At 40.0% G+C, this 20,942-nt stretch overlaps 1 protein-coding gene and 1 long non-coding RNA gene across 5 annotated transcripts in view; one reads left to right on the forward strand and one right to left on the reverse strand.

Annotated features, from left to right (window-relative positions):
* Positions 1 to 1,667: 1,667 nt before the first annotated feature.
* Positions 1,668 to 4,457, reverse strand: LOC117064154. The gene is made up of 2 exons (XR_004429288.1): positions 4,318 to 4,457; positions 1,668 to 2,693 (listed from the first exon to the last, which is right to left on the reverse strand). It is a non-coding gene; the product is annotated as an uncharacterized LOC117064154 (long non-coding RNA).
* VAPA (VAMP associated protein A) overlaps positions 3,008 to 20,942 on the forward strand; it is a 42,154-nt gene continuing 24,219 nt past the window's right edge. For 2 of the 4 annotated variants that reach the window (XM_033178358.1, XM_033178356.1), the window contains exon 1: positions 3,008 to 3,700. In XM_033178358.1, coding sequence (XP_033034249.1) covers positions 3,622 to 3,700 — 79 coding nt within the window. In that variant the 5' untranslated portion in view covers positions 3,008 to 3,621. Of the gene's footprint in view, positions 3,701 to 18,575; positions 18,706 to 20,942 lie in introns of those variants that run through there. The other 2 variants (XM_033178355.1, XM_033178357.1) reach the window with 2 other exon arrangements.

A 20,942-nucleotide genomic window follows, 5' to 3' on the forward strand; every position in this document is an offset into this window, starting at 1 on the left:
CTTGATATGCTTGAGTATATATATATACACACACACACACACACATATATACACACATACATGTATATACACACATATATATATTTGCTAATACTTTAAGGCCTTTCTGTGCTGCATTAACCAATCTAAAAAGAGCAAACAAAATGAACATAGGTACCATGGTTCATTATTCCTAGCTTAAATGTTAAACAATGGATAAGTTAATTACATTTTAAATTGTTGCCTTGACCACTGTGGGTTGTCATTTTATTGTGGCTTTGGGAAGAGCAAAAATGCACAGAATAGAACATTGGGCAACTTCCCCTGCCCACAGTTGAGCTCTATTACTAAGATGAGATGCTGTCATCTGTGTTTTCATTTCCATATTTAACAGCAAAAGTGGCACTTGCCAACTGTTATAAAGTTGTTCTGAGTAGGGCGTGATGATGTTTGTAAAGTTTGTAGTGCTGGAAGAAAGGTACTAATAAACACTAAAGCACAAACCACTTAAATAGTGCACTATTTGATGTGAAGCAGATGATTCAAAATGACTCAGTGGTGATTCATCTAATGCTCTAAAATACAAACAGGGGATTCATCCCAAGATGTTTCACATATTCTTAGAATATCAGAATTTTAAATTCTTATATATTTTAAGACTATACCTACAGGATTTTGAAGCAATATTGAGAACTGAACAAACAGTTGATTCCAATGATAGATGACTCAAATGGGCAGAGATTTCTTAATAATACAGACTGCGAAACTAGAATACATTAAATTCAGGCTTCCCATTAAATCTATAGTGTACGGGTGATCACTCACCCTCTCATAGGGGAGTTACTGGGAATGTCCTCCGCATGCTATTCTGCTGGTTGACTGTTTGCACATGGTGGATTCCCAAAAGCTTTCTGGTAAGAGAAGCGTCCCTCCAGCTATGGAGGGACAGATCAGCCTGGGCTAGCTGGCCATGGAGGAGAGTTCTTAGGCTGGCAAAAAACTGGGGTTTGTGAGGGCCTTTAGGGTTGTCACTTCACAGCTAAACCTGTATGGGGCACTACGGACTGACTGCCAACTTTAGCTTTTTTTTTCTTTCTTAAACAAAAACAACTTGAACCCCCATTTTAATAAACATACAATTTTTTTGTATTCTATCTTAATGATAATCGACATTTCAAAATAAATTTTGTGAATAGAAAGAAATCACAGTAAAGGTAAATTTAGAATATGCTTCAAACTACTTAAGCACTGTATCCTCCTGCGTCTGGAGTTGATTTGTTCCAGTGGGTTCCTGGTCTCGCTGACTTCAAAAATGAAGCCCTGGACCTTCACGGTGAATGTTAGAGCTCTTAAAGATGACACAAACCCAGGTCAGGCATGGTGGCTCATCCCTGTAATCCCAACACTTTGGGGGGCCCAGGCAGGCGAATGACGAGGTGAGGAGATGGAGACCATCCTGGTTAACATGGTGAAACCCCTTCTCTACTAAAAATATAAAAAAATTAGCCAGGTGTGGTGGCGGACCCCTGTAGTCCCAGCTACTTGGGAGGCTTTGGCAGGAGAATGGCATGAACCCAGGAGGTGGAGCTTGCAGTGAGCCGAGATCGCGCCACTGCACTCTAGCCTGGGTGACAGAGGGAGACTCCATCTCAAAAAAAAAAAAAAAAAAAAAAGATCACACAAACCCAAAGAGTGAGCAGCAGCAAGATTTATTGTGAAGAGCAAAAGAACAAAGCTTCCACAACTTGGAAAGGGACCCAAGCAGGCCACCCCTGCAGGCTGGGGTGGACAGTTTTTTATTCCCTTATTTGTCCCCGCAAATGTCCTGCTGATTGGTCCACTTTTCGGAGTGCTGATTGGTCCATTTTACAAACCTGTAAATAGCTACAGAGCACTGATTGGTGCGTTTTTACAGAGCACTGATTGGTGCATTTTACAAAACTCTAGCTAGCCACAGAATGCTGATTGGTGCATTTCACAATCCTCTTGTAAGACAGAAAAGTTCTCTAAGTCCCCACCAGACCCAGAAGTACAGCTGGCTTCAACCTCTCACTCCCAGGAACTACATGGCTGAAGACACATTCCTCCTGGGTGGCACGATCTTCTGTGAATGCCAGGCTAGCGATTCAAGCAGGATGTTCCTGGATGGACTCTGATACCTGGATCCCACATGAAAACTTGGACTTGGTGCCTACATCTAGACTGCTGTTTCGTCTCATTTATTTTCTAGACAAACTGTGCTGCTCCACGGCATTAGCATCAATGTATCTTTTGCTTCGTGGAGCTTCCTAGGGATTTAAATTCAAACCATATCATAAAATACAATAAAGGTTTATTTACAGCACATTGGTTTCATTTGACGTTCCTGTACCAGACTACCCTGGCAATCGGCTAAAGTTTTCTCAGCAAGTTTGCTGCTGGGATTCTTCTCATTTGGTTCAGTTACTACAGTCTATCGTAAGTGAGGCAGATGGGTCTCGTTTCTCATATGTGAACGCGACAACTGTTTTGGTTTGGGTCCATCATTAATCAAAACTGAAGAAGATTGTTGGGTTCCATGGTGTAGACTTTGACTTTTATTTCTAGCTTCTGCGTGCTTTGTCATATTTCCCCTTGCTTCCCAGACGAGGTGTGTTTCCTTATCTGATTTTGCATCTCTGGAGACAACTCAGGAACCAGGAGAGGCTGGATTGGATACCACAAGGAATGCAGCCCTGCCAACAGAGGGACGGATAGAATTAGAGCAAACGGACAAATCCCCCCAGCCTGTTCTCCACAGGGCAGATTTTACTAGTATATTTCTAACATTGGGGCCTCATTTCAGTCTTCAAAAGTTTTATTTTTTTAGCGCAAACTAGACGCGCTCTGAGCCAAAATTAGCGTCCGCGAACCCCACCCCATTCGCCTCCAACGGACCTAGCTCTCCTTTCCGCCCACAAACAGCCGTTACTACAGTTCCCAGCAAACACCGCGCAGGGCCGCAAAGAGCCAGGCCCTCGGCGAAGGCCCGGCCCCGCCCCGCAGGAGGCATGCCGGGAGTTGTAGTGAGTGGGCGCTTCCCCACTGCTTCTTGTCCCTTCCACTGAGCATTCCCACTTGGAAGACTGTGAAGCGCTGCCAGAGCAGTTTCTCTAGTTCCGCACTCGGAGCTCAAGGTGACAGAGGACTGCGCCGCCAGCCCTGCGCTGCGCATCGCGTCGGCCCCGCGGACCTTTGCCCCGCCTCCCTCCACACCCGTTCCCTTGACAGCTGGGCTGCGCACGGGGCCGCGGCAAGCCGTGAACGCGCAGGCGCAGCAAGCCCGCGCCGCGCTAGGCCGGCCTGGAGGGCGGGACGAGCGCTAGTGGCTCCCGGCCGCCGGGGCGCGCACGTAGGCACGCAGAGGCCGTCACGTGGGGCACCGAGGATCGCAGTGCGCGTGGCCGTGGCTGCTGGTGTGGGGTTGAGTCAGTTGTGAGACCCGGAGCTGCTGGCCCAGCGGGTGGCCCACCGAACCGGCGACACAGCGACAGGCGTCAGGGCTCGGGAGCTGCGAGCCTGGCCTCGTCCTAGAGCTCGGCCGTGCCGTCGCCGCCGTCGACCCCCGCCCCCAGTCAGCAAACCGCCGCCGCGGGCGCGCCCCCGCTCTGCGCTGTCTCTCCGATGGCGTCCGCCTCAGGGGCCATGGCGAAGCACGAGCAGATCCTGGTCCTCGACCCGCCCACGGACCTCAAATTCAAAGGTAGGCAGGACGGGACACCCCAGGGCTGGCTGGGGCGCGCGGAGGGCTGGCGGGCGACGGGGGGCGGGGAGGGCAACTCGGCCGCCCCGGCCAGAGGGAGCGCCCCCTCCCCCACGCCCCGGCGCCTGCCCTTTCCCGGCTGCTGCCTCCCCGCCGCCGCCTGGGCCGGCCTGCCCCTTGCTCCGGCCCGCTCCATCCCCTCCCGCCCGCCCGCGCTGCGGTGCGCGCGCCGGCCGGGGCGAGGCGGAGGGGAGCCGGGCCCTGGCGCGGCCGCCGCCATCTTGCGGTCCCGCGGGGGCGCCTCCTGGGTGTCCGGTCCCGCCCGAGCCGTTGTCCGCCCGGGCCCGCGTCCTGGTCCCCGAGGGCGACGGCGTGCTCCGGCGGGGCGTGGGCGGGTGGGCATCCGCGGGCGTGCGCTCTGGGCTGCGGCGGGGAGTGGGCTCTGGAGGTGGCGCAAGCTGCGTCCGTCGCCCGCTCCCGGCTGTCAGCGGCGCGGGGAGGCCAGGGCGCCGCGCGGGACCCCTCGGGAGTGAGAGCCGCCCCTCGGCCCCTGCCCCGGCCCGGGGAGAGCTGGGAGCAGCCGGCCCTCAGGCTCCGCCGAGGGCGTCGTTTCTCACTTTTCCGCCCGGTTTAGAACTCGGTCGTCAGGTGTAGGGCGCGCCGGGGAGGCGGAGAAGCCCGGGAGGTGCTTGGCGAGGGCTGCCCGGTGCTGTTGGCACGGACCCCGGCGCGTGCGGGCAGCAGCGGCGCGTCAGCTGCGAACGGAGAGTTGTAGGTTCATAGTAAGCGGGGCTCCTGCCTTGTACGACATTTCAGTGTGTCGCCCGCGTGCTTTGCTTTAGCCCTGCAGTTGCGCTCCTCCGCTGAGAAACCTTCAGTGCCGCGGTGCGTGTGACTTTTTTGCTTTTACTTTTTTGCTTTTTTTCCGACAGACCTGAGAAGGCTGGTGAGGTGTGACCCAGCTCTGGCACTTTGTAGGTTTTTATTTTGTAGCACTGCCTGTGGTAAGTTTTTAGTCTGACTTGGTGATCCTGGAAGAATCCCAGGGGCTGTTTGGTCCCTTTCCTTGTCGATATGTATTGTACTTTAGGAAAGAGAGTAAAACTGTACAGATTTTTATTTTTTTCTTCTGTGTTCTTAAGGAATACTGAAAGAGTGTGAACATCTGATAGAAAGTAGGTTCCTTCCTATCTTCAGTTAAGTATAAAGTTTTAGAAGTCCATGTATTTTGTATTTGAATGTATTTCAGTTGTTGAATGAGAACAATTTTTGTGAGGTGTATAGCAATTCTAGTGCTAAAAGAAAAAGTTAAATCCTTTATTGTTGTGTAAGGTTGAGTCCAAGAGAAAACCAACTGCATTATTTCCATAGGAAAAACTTCAGTTTTAGGAATTTAAAATATATTCTGGAATTATGAGATTAATATTGCGTAACTACATTCCAGGCTTTTTAGTGCATTTACAAATTTCTTCGAATAGAAGTGTGAGCTACTTGTTGGGTAAGGATTTGGTTTTAAGACAAGGTGCAGTGAATGTATTTTATTGCAAGTTTATGTAAGTTGTGTGATTTTTTTACGTAGTTTTAGCTGGGGGGAAACCTTTGAGGAATTATGAAAAGTCCTAACTCAGCCATTATCTTGAGATAATTTAATGTAAGCCTGTATGGTGTGTTTTTTAATATTTCGTTTTTATCTTTTGACTGGCCGTGTTTACAGTGAACATTTTCTCTACTGGATAACTATGTGTAAGTTGCCATTAGGGACTTACAAGTATGTGTAAGTTGCCATTAGGACAGTTTTAGGCCAGGAAATGTCCACAGTGTGAAGTTTTTTCTCCTTAGGGAAGTTGTTATGTTGCTATAGTAAGAGACTAATAATAGTGGAGAAGCAGGTTTAAAAAAACGAGCAAAAACCCTACACAGTGACTTACTCATATATTTCCTTTTTTGGGGGTATTGGAGAATTACAGCTATGATTATAGAACACGTTGTTCTTGTGTTGCCAGTAAAAAGATAAGACTAGCCAGGGAAACAGAAAAGGTGTATCGATGGTATAACAGAGAGACAACCCTGTCTGAGGAAAGAAGCCCTTTCTCTATGTGCCCCATCCGTCCCTTAGGAAGTTTTTAAGGAAAAGGCTTGTTTTTCGTTTCAGGGGAGTAAACGTTTAGGTCGAGAGTGGTTGAGTAAACACACTGCTGTGAGAGGATGCCTGGTACTTAAATGCCCAATAGTTTCTTGTGTGTTTCAGTTTAAAGATGGAGATAATGGGGAGGATTGGGAGGTGATGTTTGGTGTCTGGTTCCTTAATATTGTTTTTTTAGTCAAAGGTAAATTGTTTGCTTGATGGAAACCTTTGTGTATTTAAGTGCACAGCTCAACACTGAAGAGACTCATTTAGAATCTACAGTCTACTTGTGTTTAGTTTATGATAGAAAAAAATCATTTAACTGACTTATCCTAAATCATTCAAAACCTTCTTTTTAAGTGAAGGACTTTTAAAAGACAGTTTTGCAGAATTCTTTGTCATCTTCTGGTAGGTTTATTTTAGTTATTTTGATTCTGAGTTTGAGATGGTTTCTCCAGGAGTGACTCAGGTAATCATCCTGAGAGTGGATGGTTTTTCTTTTATACACCCAACACAACCATCTTGAAGATGAATTAACAGCATTTTGCAGAATTTTGCAAAAGCAGATACCAACTAGTTCAGTACTACATTTTTCTGTATACCTAGTATTAAAAAAAAAGTTTTATATAATGGTTAACATACAAAACTGCATTTATGATGATGTAATGAATTCTGAAGTAGATCTCTTGTGTTGGTAAAGAAAAAGAAGTAGACACTGCTTTACTTCAAATTCTGTTTAAACCTTGGAAGTAATTTTACCTGGATTTCAGATTTGAAAGTTGGTATTTTATGTGAAAGTTCTTTTTTGTCTGTACAATTTTTTACATGATAAAATTCCGTTTGTAAGTATTACACGTTTTATTTTTCTACCTATTAGCAGTTTTTTTGTTTTTTATTTTTTGAGATGGAGTCTTGCTTTGTTGCAGTGTCTTGATCTCGGCTCACTATAGCCTCTGCCTCACGGTTCAAGCATTTCTCCTGCCTCAGCCTCCAGAGTAGCTGGAACTATAGGCGTGCACTACCATGCCCAGCTAATTTTGAATTTTTTGTAGAGACGGAGTTTTGCCAGGCTGGCCTCAAACTGCTGACCTCAGGTGATCCACCTGCCTCGGCCTACCAAAAGTGCTGGGATTACAGGTGGGAGCCATCGCACCTGACCCCTATTAGCAGTTTTGTAGGGAAGTTTGAAGAAGAAAGTTTATAAAATGCTAAAATAAATTTCAACTATATTCTTCTTAATGATCAGAGAGGAACATAAACCAAAATCCTTGTGTTGACAGTGGCCCATAACAGTAAATCAACAAAGAAAATTAAGCTCTCTGAAGGATCAAGGGACGTGTGGTGTCAACATCAGCTAGTGCATCTTTGTGTAGAAGCATACTATTAAGAAACAGCACGGGGGAAAAATAGAGAATACTCCTCCTCTGGATGGGTATTTAGCACATTTTTAGGTGTTTCCAGTCAGCTCTTGTTTTCCAGTGGCTATACGAAATGCTTGGGGTAATACCCCCAACTCCTCTGAAGACAGGAATGTAATCTTTAATCGTGTTTCTCCATTCCTTAGTTTTTAGGTAACTCTCAATTGCTCACAGAATAAAAGTCAGATTTTTTTTTTCAGTAGGACATACGATCTCTTCCATGATATGCTGCTTCCTCTTGTTAACACCTGTTAATCTGTATACATCCATACTTTCTTCCCTGAGAAAGAAAACCTCTGCTCATACCCAAGGTTCGTTGTTCCTCTGTTTTTGCTGGCTAAGGTAAAATTCCTTATGACTCAGACCATGTTCCATGAGATGTTTTCCCGCAGATTTTCAACCACTGGCTGCATTGTTTTAACATATAAATACCCCAGAGTCTTTCATTTTAAAAACAAACTGACATGTACATCTTTGACCATAACTCCCTCTAGTATATGTCTCTCCCTTTCCTTCATTTCCTGTGCATTCAGACTTTTTGGAAAAATAGTCCATATTAATTGTTTTTCCAGTTACTCACCTTTTATTCTCTCCTTAGTCTACGGTACTTTTATCCTCACTATTTACTGCTAACTTGATCATTTCCAGTTTTTATCTCACTTGACCTCCCCTTGGCTCTTGACATTACTGACAGTTTCTCTAAAAAAACCTTCAGTTCTTCTGGCTTCTGTAATACCATTGTCTTCTCATTTTCTTCTTTGCTCCATTTATTGTCTTATTTGTGGCATTTTTCTCAAATGCTCATGTTTCTGAGATTCTGATTTGATTTCATCTATCTCAGTCTGTGAACTTTGTTCATTTCATTGTTTTGAGGTTTTCTCTTTATCTTCCTTGCCCTTTGCAGGTATTGCTACACCCCCAAATCTGTTTTAATTCACATTTTACAGTCAAGAGCACATACTCAACTTACTATTTAGATTTGAATGTTGCACAGATATTCTAAACTCAAAATATCTCACATTTTTTACTACCCAAGCCTACTCGTCTTCCCATATTTTTTATTTTTATTTTTTTCAGACAGGGTCTTGCTCAGTTACTCAACCTGGAGTACAGCGGCATGCACATTCTTGGCTCACTGCAGCCGTGATCTCCTGGGCTCAAGTAATCCTCCTGAATAACTAGGACTATAGGTGTATGCTACCACTCCCAACTAGTTTTTTACGTACATATGGGGGTCTCGCTATGTTGCCCAGGCTGATCTCGAACTCCTGACCTTCTCCTCCTGCTTCAGCCTCTTGAAGTGCTGGGATTACAGGCCTGAGCCGTTGCACTTGGCTTTATTTTTATTTTTTAGTGGCATCATGATTACTCACACCAGAAACAATATGCCTATCTAATAATTAAAATCCTGTGTTTCTGTTTTTGACATACTTTGTCCCCTTTAATGCGTTTCTACTCCAAATTCATTTATTTTTAAAATTCATTCAGTTATGGATCTAATATGATTAGATTTGAGTATCACTATATGTCAGGTATGATGAATAAATATTGGAACTACAGTTGTGAGTGAAATAGAAGCCATGTTTTCATGGGGCAGTTCTAACAAGAGAGATAGATACTACTAAAATAATCAGAAGAATAAAGTATACCCCTGAAGAGATATATAGTGCTATGAGAATGTAAAATAAGGGTCTCTGATCAGGCTGTCACAGTTGAACTAAGATTCCAACAATGAGTAAAAGTTATCCTGGTGAAGAAGAAAGGAAAATGCATGTTCAAATATCCTGTAGCAGGAGGGACCGTGAAACGTCCACCGTCCTGAAAGACGTTGGTGTGGCAATGGTGAAAATAGCCAAGAAGAATGTAGTGCTGGTTTAGTAGGTCAAGTTAGGAGTTTTGTTTTTATCCTAAGCCACTAGGGTTTTTAAGTGAGGGGAGGAGCAGTAAAGGTGAAGGAAATGGAATAACATCACATTTGCATTAAAAAATAATTCTGGTAGCAAAGTAAAATTATACTAGAGGGGAGAAAGAGATGAATTAGGCAGCTGCAGCAGTCCTGGCAAGTGTTGACCCCTTGAACTGAGGTCATGGTGTTGGAGGTGATGAAAAGTTAGGTTAAGTCAGTGAGACTTGGTGGTCTCTGTGCACTGAGAGAAAAGGGTATGAATGTCTGAGATTTCTGCCTATATAACTGGGGAAATGGTGCTATTTGTTTAAGAAATGGTGGATGTCTGGATGAGGATGAAATGCATCTTATTTGGGGATGTGTGAGAGAAGTGTAGGAGGGAGATCATGATCTCTTTGCGTATGGTAGATACCTTTAGGTCTTTCAGGATACTAACAAGAAGGTGGATTTGGTTAAATGGGTGTGTTACTTAAGGAAAGGTCTGGGCTTTGGATAATTTCCTTACTTCAGGTGATTACCTTTGATATTTACTAGTCAGCAGACATCTCTTTTTCTTTCTTTTTTTTTCTTAAAATGGAGTCTCGCTTTATCACCCAGGCTGGTGTGCAGTGGTGCAGTCTCAGCTCACTGCAACCTCCACCTCCCGAGTTCAAGCGGTGCTCCTGCCTCAGCCTCCTGAGTAGCTGGGATTACAGGCATGCACCTCCATGCCTGAGTAATTTTTGTATTTTTAGTAGAGACGGGATTTTGCCATGTTGGCCAGGCTGGTCTCCCTGACCTCAGGTTATCCACCCGCCTCTGCCTTCCAGAGTGCTGGGATTACAGGCGTGAGCCATCATGCCCAGCCTCCTTTTCTTTATTGTCAGCTCTTTACCCTGTCCTCCACACTGCTGCTAGAACTATGCTTTGAAAAAAGGAGGCTGTTACTGTTAGTCCCTTGGTTAAAGAACTCGAAATGTTTTCCCATTATGTACTTGAAAAATCCAAAATCCATTGCTTACCTCTCCAGCCTCAGTGTCTGCTGTTTTTCTTCTGTCCATAACTTTGGCTATATGAACAATTTTCCCAAACACTCCAGGCCACTGCAATGCTGTGCACAGGCTCTGCTCAGAATATTGTCCTCCCTCATGTCTGTCAGGCAGCCTCTTATTTTAAGAATCACTTCCTCTTGAAAAGTCGTTGATACTTCTACCAGTCCAAGTTGGTCAGAGCCTTCATTGCCACTGTTGAAGCTTGTGCTTACCTGTCATGGTAGTTTCACATTAGATGGTAGCTGTGCTTACATATTCTCCCCTCCCAAACTATACCATGAACTCTGAGTATATACCTGTTTATGTTTGTAGTAACAAGATCTGGCATCATAAAATGATTGCTCTGTAAGTGTTGATTGAATTAAGACTCAGATGATTTCTCCAGTAATTTTTAGTTTTTAGTCTTGGATCTTGACTCAGCTGGAGTTTTCACCTGCCTTTGCAGGTAATAGTGTTTTCAAAATTTTGTACTTCCAGAAAAGGGGTGGTAGGGTCTTTTGTAAAGCGCTGACTAACCTTTACTAAAGGTAGGTTGTTTCATGTTTGTGCTTTTTTCATTTGTAAAGTGAGAGGTAGGACTAGGTGATTTCTTGGGTGTTCTGTCTTTAAAAGTTTGTGTGAATATATAACAATTGAGTACAAAAAGAAAACGCTATTTTTCTGTGAAGTGGAAAAATGCATATAAAGAATAGGGAAAATTATACTTTTAATCCTTTAAAAGACTTTATTGTGTGTATTTGAGGTATACATGTAACATGTTATGGGATACACACAGATAGAGAAATGGTTACTTTAGTGAAGCAAAGTGACGTATCCATCGTCTCAACGTGGTTTCTTTTTATCTTACCTTTACTGAACGTGGAGTGAAATCTTCTTTGCCTTTCAGACGTGGAAATTAATATAGGATGGATCTTGCTTTCTTTTGATCATAAAGTTAGTTTTGGGAGAAAATTAAATGTGAGAGAGGACTGTTAACTTGGAAATGCTTGTTTACTGGCTTAATTTATTTTATAATGGAAATATGACTCAAATTAAGTTTTAAACGTTTGAAAACTTTCATTCGTGAGCACCTTATAATATAAACCTCAGTATGCCTTAATTTAGTAAATTAAATTTAAATATAAATTTAATAATTAACGTTTTACCATAATCATACTTGTTTATTTATATATTTTTGTTTGCCTCCGTGTTTGTATTTTTTCACAGCAGTCTTGCTCTTGACACCAGACTGAAGTGCGGTGGTGCTATCATAGCTCACTGCAGCCTTGAACTCCAGGGCCCAAGCCATCCTTTCGAGTAACTGGGACTACAGGTGCATGCCACTGTGCCCAGTTAATTATTACATATTTTAATTTTTGTAGAGACAGTCTTGCTATTTTGCCCAGGCTGATCTTGAACTCCTGGCCTCAAGCGATCCTTCTGCCTCAGCCTCCCAAAGTGCTGGAATTACAGGCATGAGCCACCATACCTGGCATGCCTCAGTATTTTTAAAACAAATCCTGGATGATAGCATAACATTTCATCCCTAGATACTTGAGTTTGCATTTCTAACCAAAAAAGGACATTTTCTTTGCATAATCGTGATACAGTTAACGCATAATAAAATTAACAGTAATTCTTTAATATCCTCTAATATTTAGTCTATTACAGAGAACAAAATCACGCTTAAGAGTTTATTAATAAGCAATCTCAATGGCATAGGAAATCAGGTGTACCTGGCCTCACAGGAAGAGGCTGTTTATAATCTAGATTCAAGGCCAGCCAATATATATGCTGGTGACTGACCAGTCAAAATTTTGATGCCTCACCTTGGAACACAACTATAGATAGATGGTTATAGGTTTTAGACCTTCAAGGTCAAATGACCCGGGAGGCAAAACAGTGGCTAATTTGGAACAGTGGCAAGCAGAAGCAACTAATTGAGAGAAAAAAGGCAGAAAAATGTAGGCAGAGAGGTCTTAATGATCCCAGGAATTAGTTTCTCTTGAATGCAGCCTCTTCTGTGATGCCAGTTATACTTCATTTCCTGTGCCATTGAATTGCTTACATCTTTGTAATGAACTCTTCAGTATGAGTTTTTTTTATAATAAGATATTATTTACTTAAATAAGATTGGATTTTATATTTTCTGAAGACATATTTGTGACACATTATAATTTAACATTTCACTTTATAAAAAATAAATTCTGTAATTATTGTTATGCATATTGCACTTTGTAATTGTTATTCTGTAACACGTATTTCACTTTATTAAAACAGTGTAAACTAGTGTCTTAAATGTTTATAGAAGAAATCTCCACATCATTTGTGTTGACTTATGCATCATTAATGTACCATAGCATGCTTAGCTGCTTTTCCCTGGTGTTTGGACGTTCTTTATAACTAGTTACCACCAGTGTTTGATACTGTTCTGAAAATTCAGATTTAAAGGAGTGAGAAGTTTAGTTACGTATCTTTCAGCCTTTTAAGGAAATGATTAGATTGAATTACCATTAAAAAGTAGGAATGTTAATTAAAAAAGAATTGTTGCTGTGAGAGGACTTTTAAACGTACATTTATCGTATAACTTGACAAATTTCTCATGGGCCTATGTTTTGACAGGTCTTTTGTAGCTGTATGCTTCATGTATGTGTATATATGTGTGCAGCGTATATGAATATGTATATAATTTTAATTCTTGAATGACGTAGTGACTGTCATACTTTAAAGATGTAGAGTGCCTTTGAATCATAGTGTTTCCTGTTTAGTTTTTCTTGTGAAAATTTTTTATTTTTTAAAGCCTGTAGGGCAAGAATCTCTTGGTCTTGTTTTCTGAGTACTGTTCCCACTGAGAGAAACCTCACGAACAACAGATCCCCAAAATATCTGTGGTTCTGAATTTTTTCAGTTTTTTTCTTCCAGGATTTTACAAATAAGACGATTTATAAGCAATTACAGCTACTATGGGTGCATGTTTAAAAGTCCCTTCTTATATAAAATCAATGCTAAATGTAGAAAATGAAAAAAGTATAGATATTATAAAGCCAGTAGAAATTACTCAATCTCACAAAATAACCACTGTTAACATTTTGGTAAACTTTTTATAACTATGCTCTGTATAACTCTATATATCTATATCTTGTATTTTTTTAGTTAAGATTATTGTGCTCATTTTTTTCATGTTATGTTTTCCCCTGGCAAGGACTTTAGATCTAAATAATTAAAAAAAAAGGTATTTCAGGTTCTCCAAAAATGTACCTTATTTTCTATTTCTTCACATCCTACCTATGTGGAGTCCAAAAACTTAAACTTTGGATGTGGACCACTCTTTTCTATTTTAATCCAGATGTTAAAATATTAGTAAGTAGTATGCACTAATTTCATGTTCATTCTTGAACACTATCATTGTTCTTTTACAAATAAATTATGTTTGTATACATCTTATTCTTTGGAAGTTTAGAGTGGAGGGACATAACATTGATATGAAAATGTTGCAAATCAAAGTGTTCCACTTCTATGTTAAGACTATTGTTTATTTTCTCTGCCTTGTTTTCAAGATTATGTCACCAGGATTTTTTTTTTTTTTTTGAGGCGGAGTCTCGCTCTGTCGCCCGGACTGGAGTGCAGTGGCCGGATCTCAGCTCACTGCAAGCTCCGCCTCCCGAGTTTACGCCGTTCTCCTGCCTCAGCCTCCCGAGTAGCTGGGACTACAGGCGCCCGCTACCTCGCCCGGCTAGTTTTTTTATATTTTTAGTAGAGACGGGGTTTCACCGTGTTAGCCAAGATGGTCTCGATCTCCTGACCTCGTGATCCGCCCGTCTCGGCCTCCCAAAGTGCTGGGATTACAGGCTTGAGCCACCGCGCCCGGCATCACCAGGATTGTTTAGGTCAGACTGAGCATTGTATGTATCAGAATACCTTAAAAAGCACTCCTAAAATGTTTAAGGTAGTTTTTTTAAAATGTCAATAAAGCTGTGATGGGTTTAAGATTGAATTATCTCCCATCTTTACCATAGGGTAGAAGACGTTCTTTAAGGTAGTAAGTAAAGTTAATCATAATGTCGCATGATTTTAGAGCTGAGAGAAGCCTTAGAGATCATTTTGCCTACGAATTCTAAAATGAAGAAGGTTAGACTGGGATAGAGAGGTGAAGTGATTTACCCAAGGTCAGTCACCTAGGTAATGGTTTTAGCTGTTAAGCCTCTGGTTGAACATACTACCTTAATGCTTTTTTTTTTAAAGTCATGGTATAACATCAGTAACAGAAATAAGCCTCACTCTTCCCCCAGAAGGCTGCCAAAAGAATGGAAAGAAGTGTTTTCATTTTTTATTTAGGTACCTGTTTATGTAAAGGTGATGGATGAGTATTTATACGACCAGAACAATACTACACTGTGTGAAAACGGTGTAAAAGAAGTAAAAGACATGGTCCTTTCCTGTTGGTAACTTTTTCACACTGTGATTTTAGGCTCCCAGAGTGGGAATACTGGTTTATAAAAAATGATTACATGACTATATTAAGTGGATTTTGGAGAGTTTTCATGATACATTCTGAAACTGTTAGTTGATTGTGTAACATGGATAAACAGGGACAGTGAGGCAATTTCAGTAATTAAAGCCCATGGAGGCTTAAATAAAATAGTGCAGTCTTGCTTTTCCATTAATCTCAGGATCCATATTTTTATGATGTTAGTGAGATCTTATAAAGAGATATGTTTTAGTGCTTCAATAACTAAATTTTTTAAAATAGAACTGACTCATTTTCTTTTCCAGAAAGTAGTACTCTATTTGTACAACAATATTTATACAGAAATGTTTCTTCAGTACCTACTATGCCAGGCATTGTGTTAGTTGCTGGGGATACAGCAGCTAACGAAACAAAGACGTAGTCTTCATGGAGCTTACCTCAAGTCTGATATTTCAATGTGTTTGAAAAAAATGTATAGTAAAAAATTTGTAATAAGAATGTTTTAGGACTTTCTTGGATGTAAAATGTAGAATATTTTTAGAGTGCTTGATACTTACTTCAGGAAGTGTTCAGTGTTGACCTATGTGACCAAGAGAAATACAATATTCATTTAAAAAACCTTTTTCATACATGGCTAATTTGACTGCACTTTCATGCTTTATTGCTGCAGAAGTCTACCTGGAATACTTATGAATTAGAAAATAAATACCGCTAGGTTATACGTTCAAAATGTATGAGAGTTCAGGCCCTAGAGTCAGACCTGGTTTGACTTTTCACTTTCACTGTTTTGAGTTGTATGACCTTGGACTAGTGTTTACCTTCTGAGTTGAATCATCTGTAAACTTGGTATATTAAAATATAATGAAAGTATCTACTTCACGGACTTGTGAGAGTTAAATAACATAGTTTGTACAAAGTTACTGATACATGAGTGCCCAATAAATACTAGCTAGTCCCTTAGTAGATATTCTGTGTACTACATAGTATTAATATATGTTTTGTATATATAATTATGTTAACATGATGCCACAGATACTCAGCAGCATACCCCTTATGTAACTGGGAAACAGTTCAGTCAGTGATACAACTTAATTAGCTAAAACCTGTTGGAAACATTGAAGGTAGTCATCACCTGCATTGCTATGGCTACCTTGTTTGTGTATTTGAGCAGAGCACCCAGCCTTCCTCATTAGTCTGCACTGCGTAGCCAAGAATTTACAAAGACCTTGTCAAGAAATGTGAAGGGACTGAAAATTTTGCCTGCTGCAGTTTTGTAGATGTTGGTAGAAGATGTGAGATTTCCTGAGTTAGACAATGGACATAATTTTTCATGGCACTGCAAGTGGAATGGGATTTATATTTGTGTTGGTTTTCCTTGCCCTCCTCAAGTTCCATGGAGGTGACAGAGGTGTTCAGGTAGATCCTACTCACATAATGAGTTTGCATCATAACTAGAAACCCTGAACTTAGAGAACCTGAATCTTGCGTAGTGGGCTGCACAGAAACCTACCTGACCTTTATTCCAGAAGAAGACCTTAGCTTTATTATATTGGCCACTGGACAAACCTGCTCCTCTCCTCAGAAGGGAGGTGGTGTCTTCTAAGACAGTTCACTAGTTAATACACCCTTGAAAAGATAGTCTGGGTAAAAACCCCCAGGACTTCACCTTGCAAGATGTGCAGAAATGCTAGAGGCCCATGCAGAATTGTCTCCTAAACACGCCTCTGAGTAACTAGCCTAAATGGGGTCACAGAGTTCATTAATTAATGTTCATGTACATTGTCTGTTTATTCTTAAGCTACATTTTCGAAGCGTTTTCTGAAATGTTCTGTGTGATATACTCCTGCTTATCCTGTATTAAAATTTTATACTCTTAACAGAAAACAAATGCTAAAGTTGATATGCATACTGAGGTGTTCAGGAGTGACTGTACTGATGTCTTCAGCTTGCTTTGATGTGCATCAGAAATTAAGTGGATGTCTGGACAGGGCAGATAGATACGCTGCAAAGTAAATACAGCAAAATGTTGATTGTAGAATGCGAGGAGTGATGTATGAATGTTTGTATAGTTATCTCAATTTCTGTGTCAAATTTTTCATAATAAAATGTTGGGGGGAAAGCCAACTGTTCCCCTCTTCCACAATTGATTCTCTTTGCAGCTGTACTGAACTCAGGATTTCAAGATAACTTTGTTATCAGTAGTTCATATCAAAATATGGATGAATGATAACAGTTTTTAAAAACTGTTAGAGTGGTTCTTTTTTTTTTTTGGTAGCTCTTCTTAGCTTAGTGTGGGATTCCTTTTAAGACTGGGCGGTTTGGAGAATAAAGGTCCTGCTATTTAAAAGGAAGCCATTGTACTGAATGGTTGCGTTTTACATATATGGACTGTCTAAAAAGGATATTTCATGCTGGAAAAACGTTTTTAGGCAAACGAGGCAGGCCAGTCCCACTTGACTGACTTCTGGGTGAACTGCCTTAAAATTTTCTAGTATTTTTGACATCTCATGTTGCAAGTTTTTTTTAAAACTTATGTTCAGATTTTTTTACTCAGGGGCCACATTTGTGTTTGTGTTACATTTCTGTTTGTAAGAATTTGGGACTAGGAGCAGGATTTTGGCTTAATGGCAGTGACAACTATAGAGGAGTTGGGACAGAATATTTAGTGGCAGGAAATGGTCAGGCTTCCAAAGAACAACAGGCACATAATTGAAAGGTAGAAGTATTTTAATTGTAGATTTTTTTCAATGTAAGAGTGCAAATAAATGTAACTTGTATGCAGTTTTCTTTTTTTATATGGGATAGTTCATTATAAACAGTGACATATCTCTAACATAAGTTTCTATCAGTACTTTTGATTAAAATGGACTAGTTCAAAAATTGTTTCCTAAATATTAAACTAAGCATTTATATTGGGCAAATGATAGGATTTCCCCATTTGTAGGGATTAAGTTTCAGAAACCCTCGAAACATATTTGTTTACTCCGTGAATTGCATCAGATGTTCACTTTGTCATCAAAACTGCTTTTCACTGTTTTTTTCAATTTTTCAAGGTTATGTCAAGGATCAGTTTTTTTAAAAAAAACATTTTTGTTTTTCATAAAGAAAAGATATATACAGTTCAAGGAATTATTAAAAATTAAATACTCATATAATCACCTCCAGGGTGAGAAATAGAACTTGGCTAGCATTCGGCAAAGCTCTCCTTTTACCCTCTCCCAGTTACTTCTACTGCAGGATTAACCATTATCCTGACTTTTATGGTAGTCACTTGTTTCTCTTCATGGTTTAATCACCTAAGCCTTCCAAAGGATACATTTTCAATTAGTAAAGCAGGAGATTATTGGTTTAATTCAGGGATTCTTAACTCTAACTTCATACCTCATTTTTATATTTTGTAATGTTCCTATTACTATCCTGAAAAGAAATTCATATATAAAATGACCAATAACATATGTAATTAAAAATTACAAAATATATTTGCCCTAGCTATAACATAAGGAAAAAAAAAAGGAAGTACTTTTATAATGGAATGCTCATTTTAAGTGTGTTTGGGCATGACTACCCTAGAAGACATAATGAAGTAGTCAGATACTTGTACTACTTAAGTTTGTAGGTACAATAGTCAGATGTTTGTATCTACTTAAGATGAGTACGTTTGGATTTAAGAGAAGTAAGACAAGAGTTATCTGAATAGTACTGATAGTTTTTCTTAACATTGATAAAAGGGCAAAATAAGAATATGCATATAGGTAGATTCATGTGAATGTGTCACCTACAAATGACTGCTGACTAATTCAAATGCGTTGTATTGGTGATTCAGGTATCATGAGTGGCATTGCTATTGGTAGAATAATCTTCTGTGACGGTGAACTCACCTTTTAACGTTTTGAAGGAAAGAGTACACATTTTTCCTGTTCACATAATAGATGAATACTTGGAAAAGAGGTTTTCCACCAATATGAATTTTTGGAGGAGTATTTGAAAATGCGATGCAGTGGGAACATAGGACTTCATTGTGTGGGTCTGCATTGCAGAATGTCTACCATCTTGTTTCCTGCCCCCACCTCCCACCCCAGTAAGTACCAGCCAATCATAATGCCTAATGAAAACACCTTGTAAGGGGCAGTATCACCTAAAGGGTTATGTTTGTGGAACTCGCAGCTCCCGGGGGTTACATGATACAACCTCTCTATCCCTGAGCCCAGCTCTCCAACCCATTTTACCTTCCGTAAAAGTCAGTGTAAAAGTTTTGTGAATATTTACCTATGTATGTTTTTCTGAGGTGTAGGATACGGCTTTCATCAGGTTCTTAAAGGATTCTGTAACTCACAAAAGTGGACCACATATTTCTTCCCATGACCTTTTTTAGCTGTTAAATCTGGTTATTCGTTTGCTAATGGTCATCAGTACTTGATAATTTTCCATTTTAAACTAGGAAAGGGCTCAAACTCTTAACTATCTGCTGGGAGCAACCCTCATTGAGAGGCTAGGTTAGAGGGATACAATGGAGCAGAAAATCTCAAATTCATTTGTTAGGTGGGTTTATTATAGGTAATTCTACATTTTACTTGCAAGGTTAACATGCCTTGGTAAGAATTTTGTTTTGAATTGGTGGAGTGTATTTCTTTTGGTATATTTATCATCATCTTTAGATAATTTATACTTTTATGTCTAGAAATCCCACAGTCTGTATTGACAATTTATAATCCCTGGTGGGCAATATCATGAAATGTAAATACTATTTCAGAATTTATACAACTCTGGTAGAGTTTGTTGATCAAAACTGACCCACAGTCATTTTAAAAATCAGTGAAAAAATTATTTTACCTTAGTTTGGATAAATGGCACTTTTTAAAATTGGAGAGAATTAAATTAATAAAACATTTAAATCCTGAAAACTTACATAATTATGTTATGAAAATACATAAACGTAATTAAAAATAATTAGGTATTCATATTATGGATTAGGATTGTTCAAAATTAAAATTTTGTGACGTCTTTTTGTCATGTTACTAAGAAATTGGATCTTTATTTTAATCTGTGCTTGCTACTAATGTTAAAGTCCTACTCAAAATAGTCCTATAAAATTTTACATTTTAAAGTGTTTGTAGTAATTATGGATTTGATAATGTTAAGAAATGGAATTTGCCTTTAAAACTTCTGGTTTTATCAGTTCAAAACATTTTCTCCATTTTGTGGATTCCTGTAGTAAAATGGACACATTGGAGTTTTTTGTCTTTAGTCTCTTACTAGTTTTATGGTGGAGTTGTTAATCAGATGCTTTTCAAAAAGAAAATGCAAGCACTTGGGGTTGAAGAAGCAGCAAGGGGTGTATGTTGTAAATGGAATGATTAGTTTGACCATATAATGAAACAAGCAGTTCAGAAAATCGTACTTTATCATATGTATGCTTTTTTTTCAAAAAAAAAAAAATGCAGACCTGTTTTATTAAAATACTTTCTTTTCTAAAACCTGCCTTTACATGCTTTCTTCTAATTTTCACTCATTTTTATCTCCTTCCTCTCATCCTAGTTCCAAATTTTTATTTATTAGAAAATGTTTTACTACTCACAAACTTTAAGCATAGGATAAAATCAGTTTACTTCTTACCACTTGATAATAAGTGTCTTTTAATGACCTTGCCTTTGTAAAATTTTAAAAGACATGCTTATTCTTAAAATTGAAATAAAGAAAAGATAGCCTTTATAATAGTTGTCTTTGATTCCAGCCTTCTAGCTTTTTTTTTTTTTTTTTTTTGAGACGGAGTCTCGCTCTGTCGCCCAGGCTGGAGTGCAGTGGCCCGATCTCAGCTCACTGCAAGCTCCACCTCCCGGGTTTACGCCATTCTCCTGCCTCAGTCTCCCGAGTAGCTGGGACTACAGGCACCCACCACCTCGCCCGGCTAGTTTTTTGTATTTTTTAGTAGAGACGGGGTTTCACCGTATTAGCCAGGATGGTCTCGATCTCCTGACCTCGTGATCCGCCCATCTCGGCCTCCCAAAGTGCTGGGATTACAGGCTTGAGCCACTGTGCCCGGCCTTTTTTTTTTTTTAAAATATAACTTTAAACGAATTGTTTTTAGAATCATTTAAAATTACTTTTGGAGTAATTAGAACTGTGGTTATTGTTCCCAACTGGAACATACTTTTATCTTCTGCCTCCGAATTAACCGGTATTTTGTTGTCTAAATTAATCTGCATAATTTTTCTTTAGGCTTTTCTTTAGCAAAATGGATGAGCCTTTTGGGTTCTTTGTTTTGTAATTTTATGTTGTTTGGGTGCAGAACCAAAGCTTAAAAACTTTATATCTAGA

This window comes from Trachypithecus francoisi, unplaced genomic scaffold, assembly GCF_009764315.1.
Source record: "Trachypithecus francoisi isolate TF-2019V2 unplaced genomic scaffold, Tfra_2.0 Lachesis_group19, whole genome shotgun sequence".
Classification (NCBI taxonomy): Eukaryota; Metazoa; Chordata; class Mammalia; order Primates; family Cercopithecidae; genus Trachypithecus; species Trachypithecus francoisi.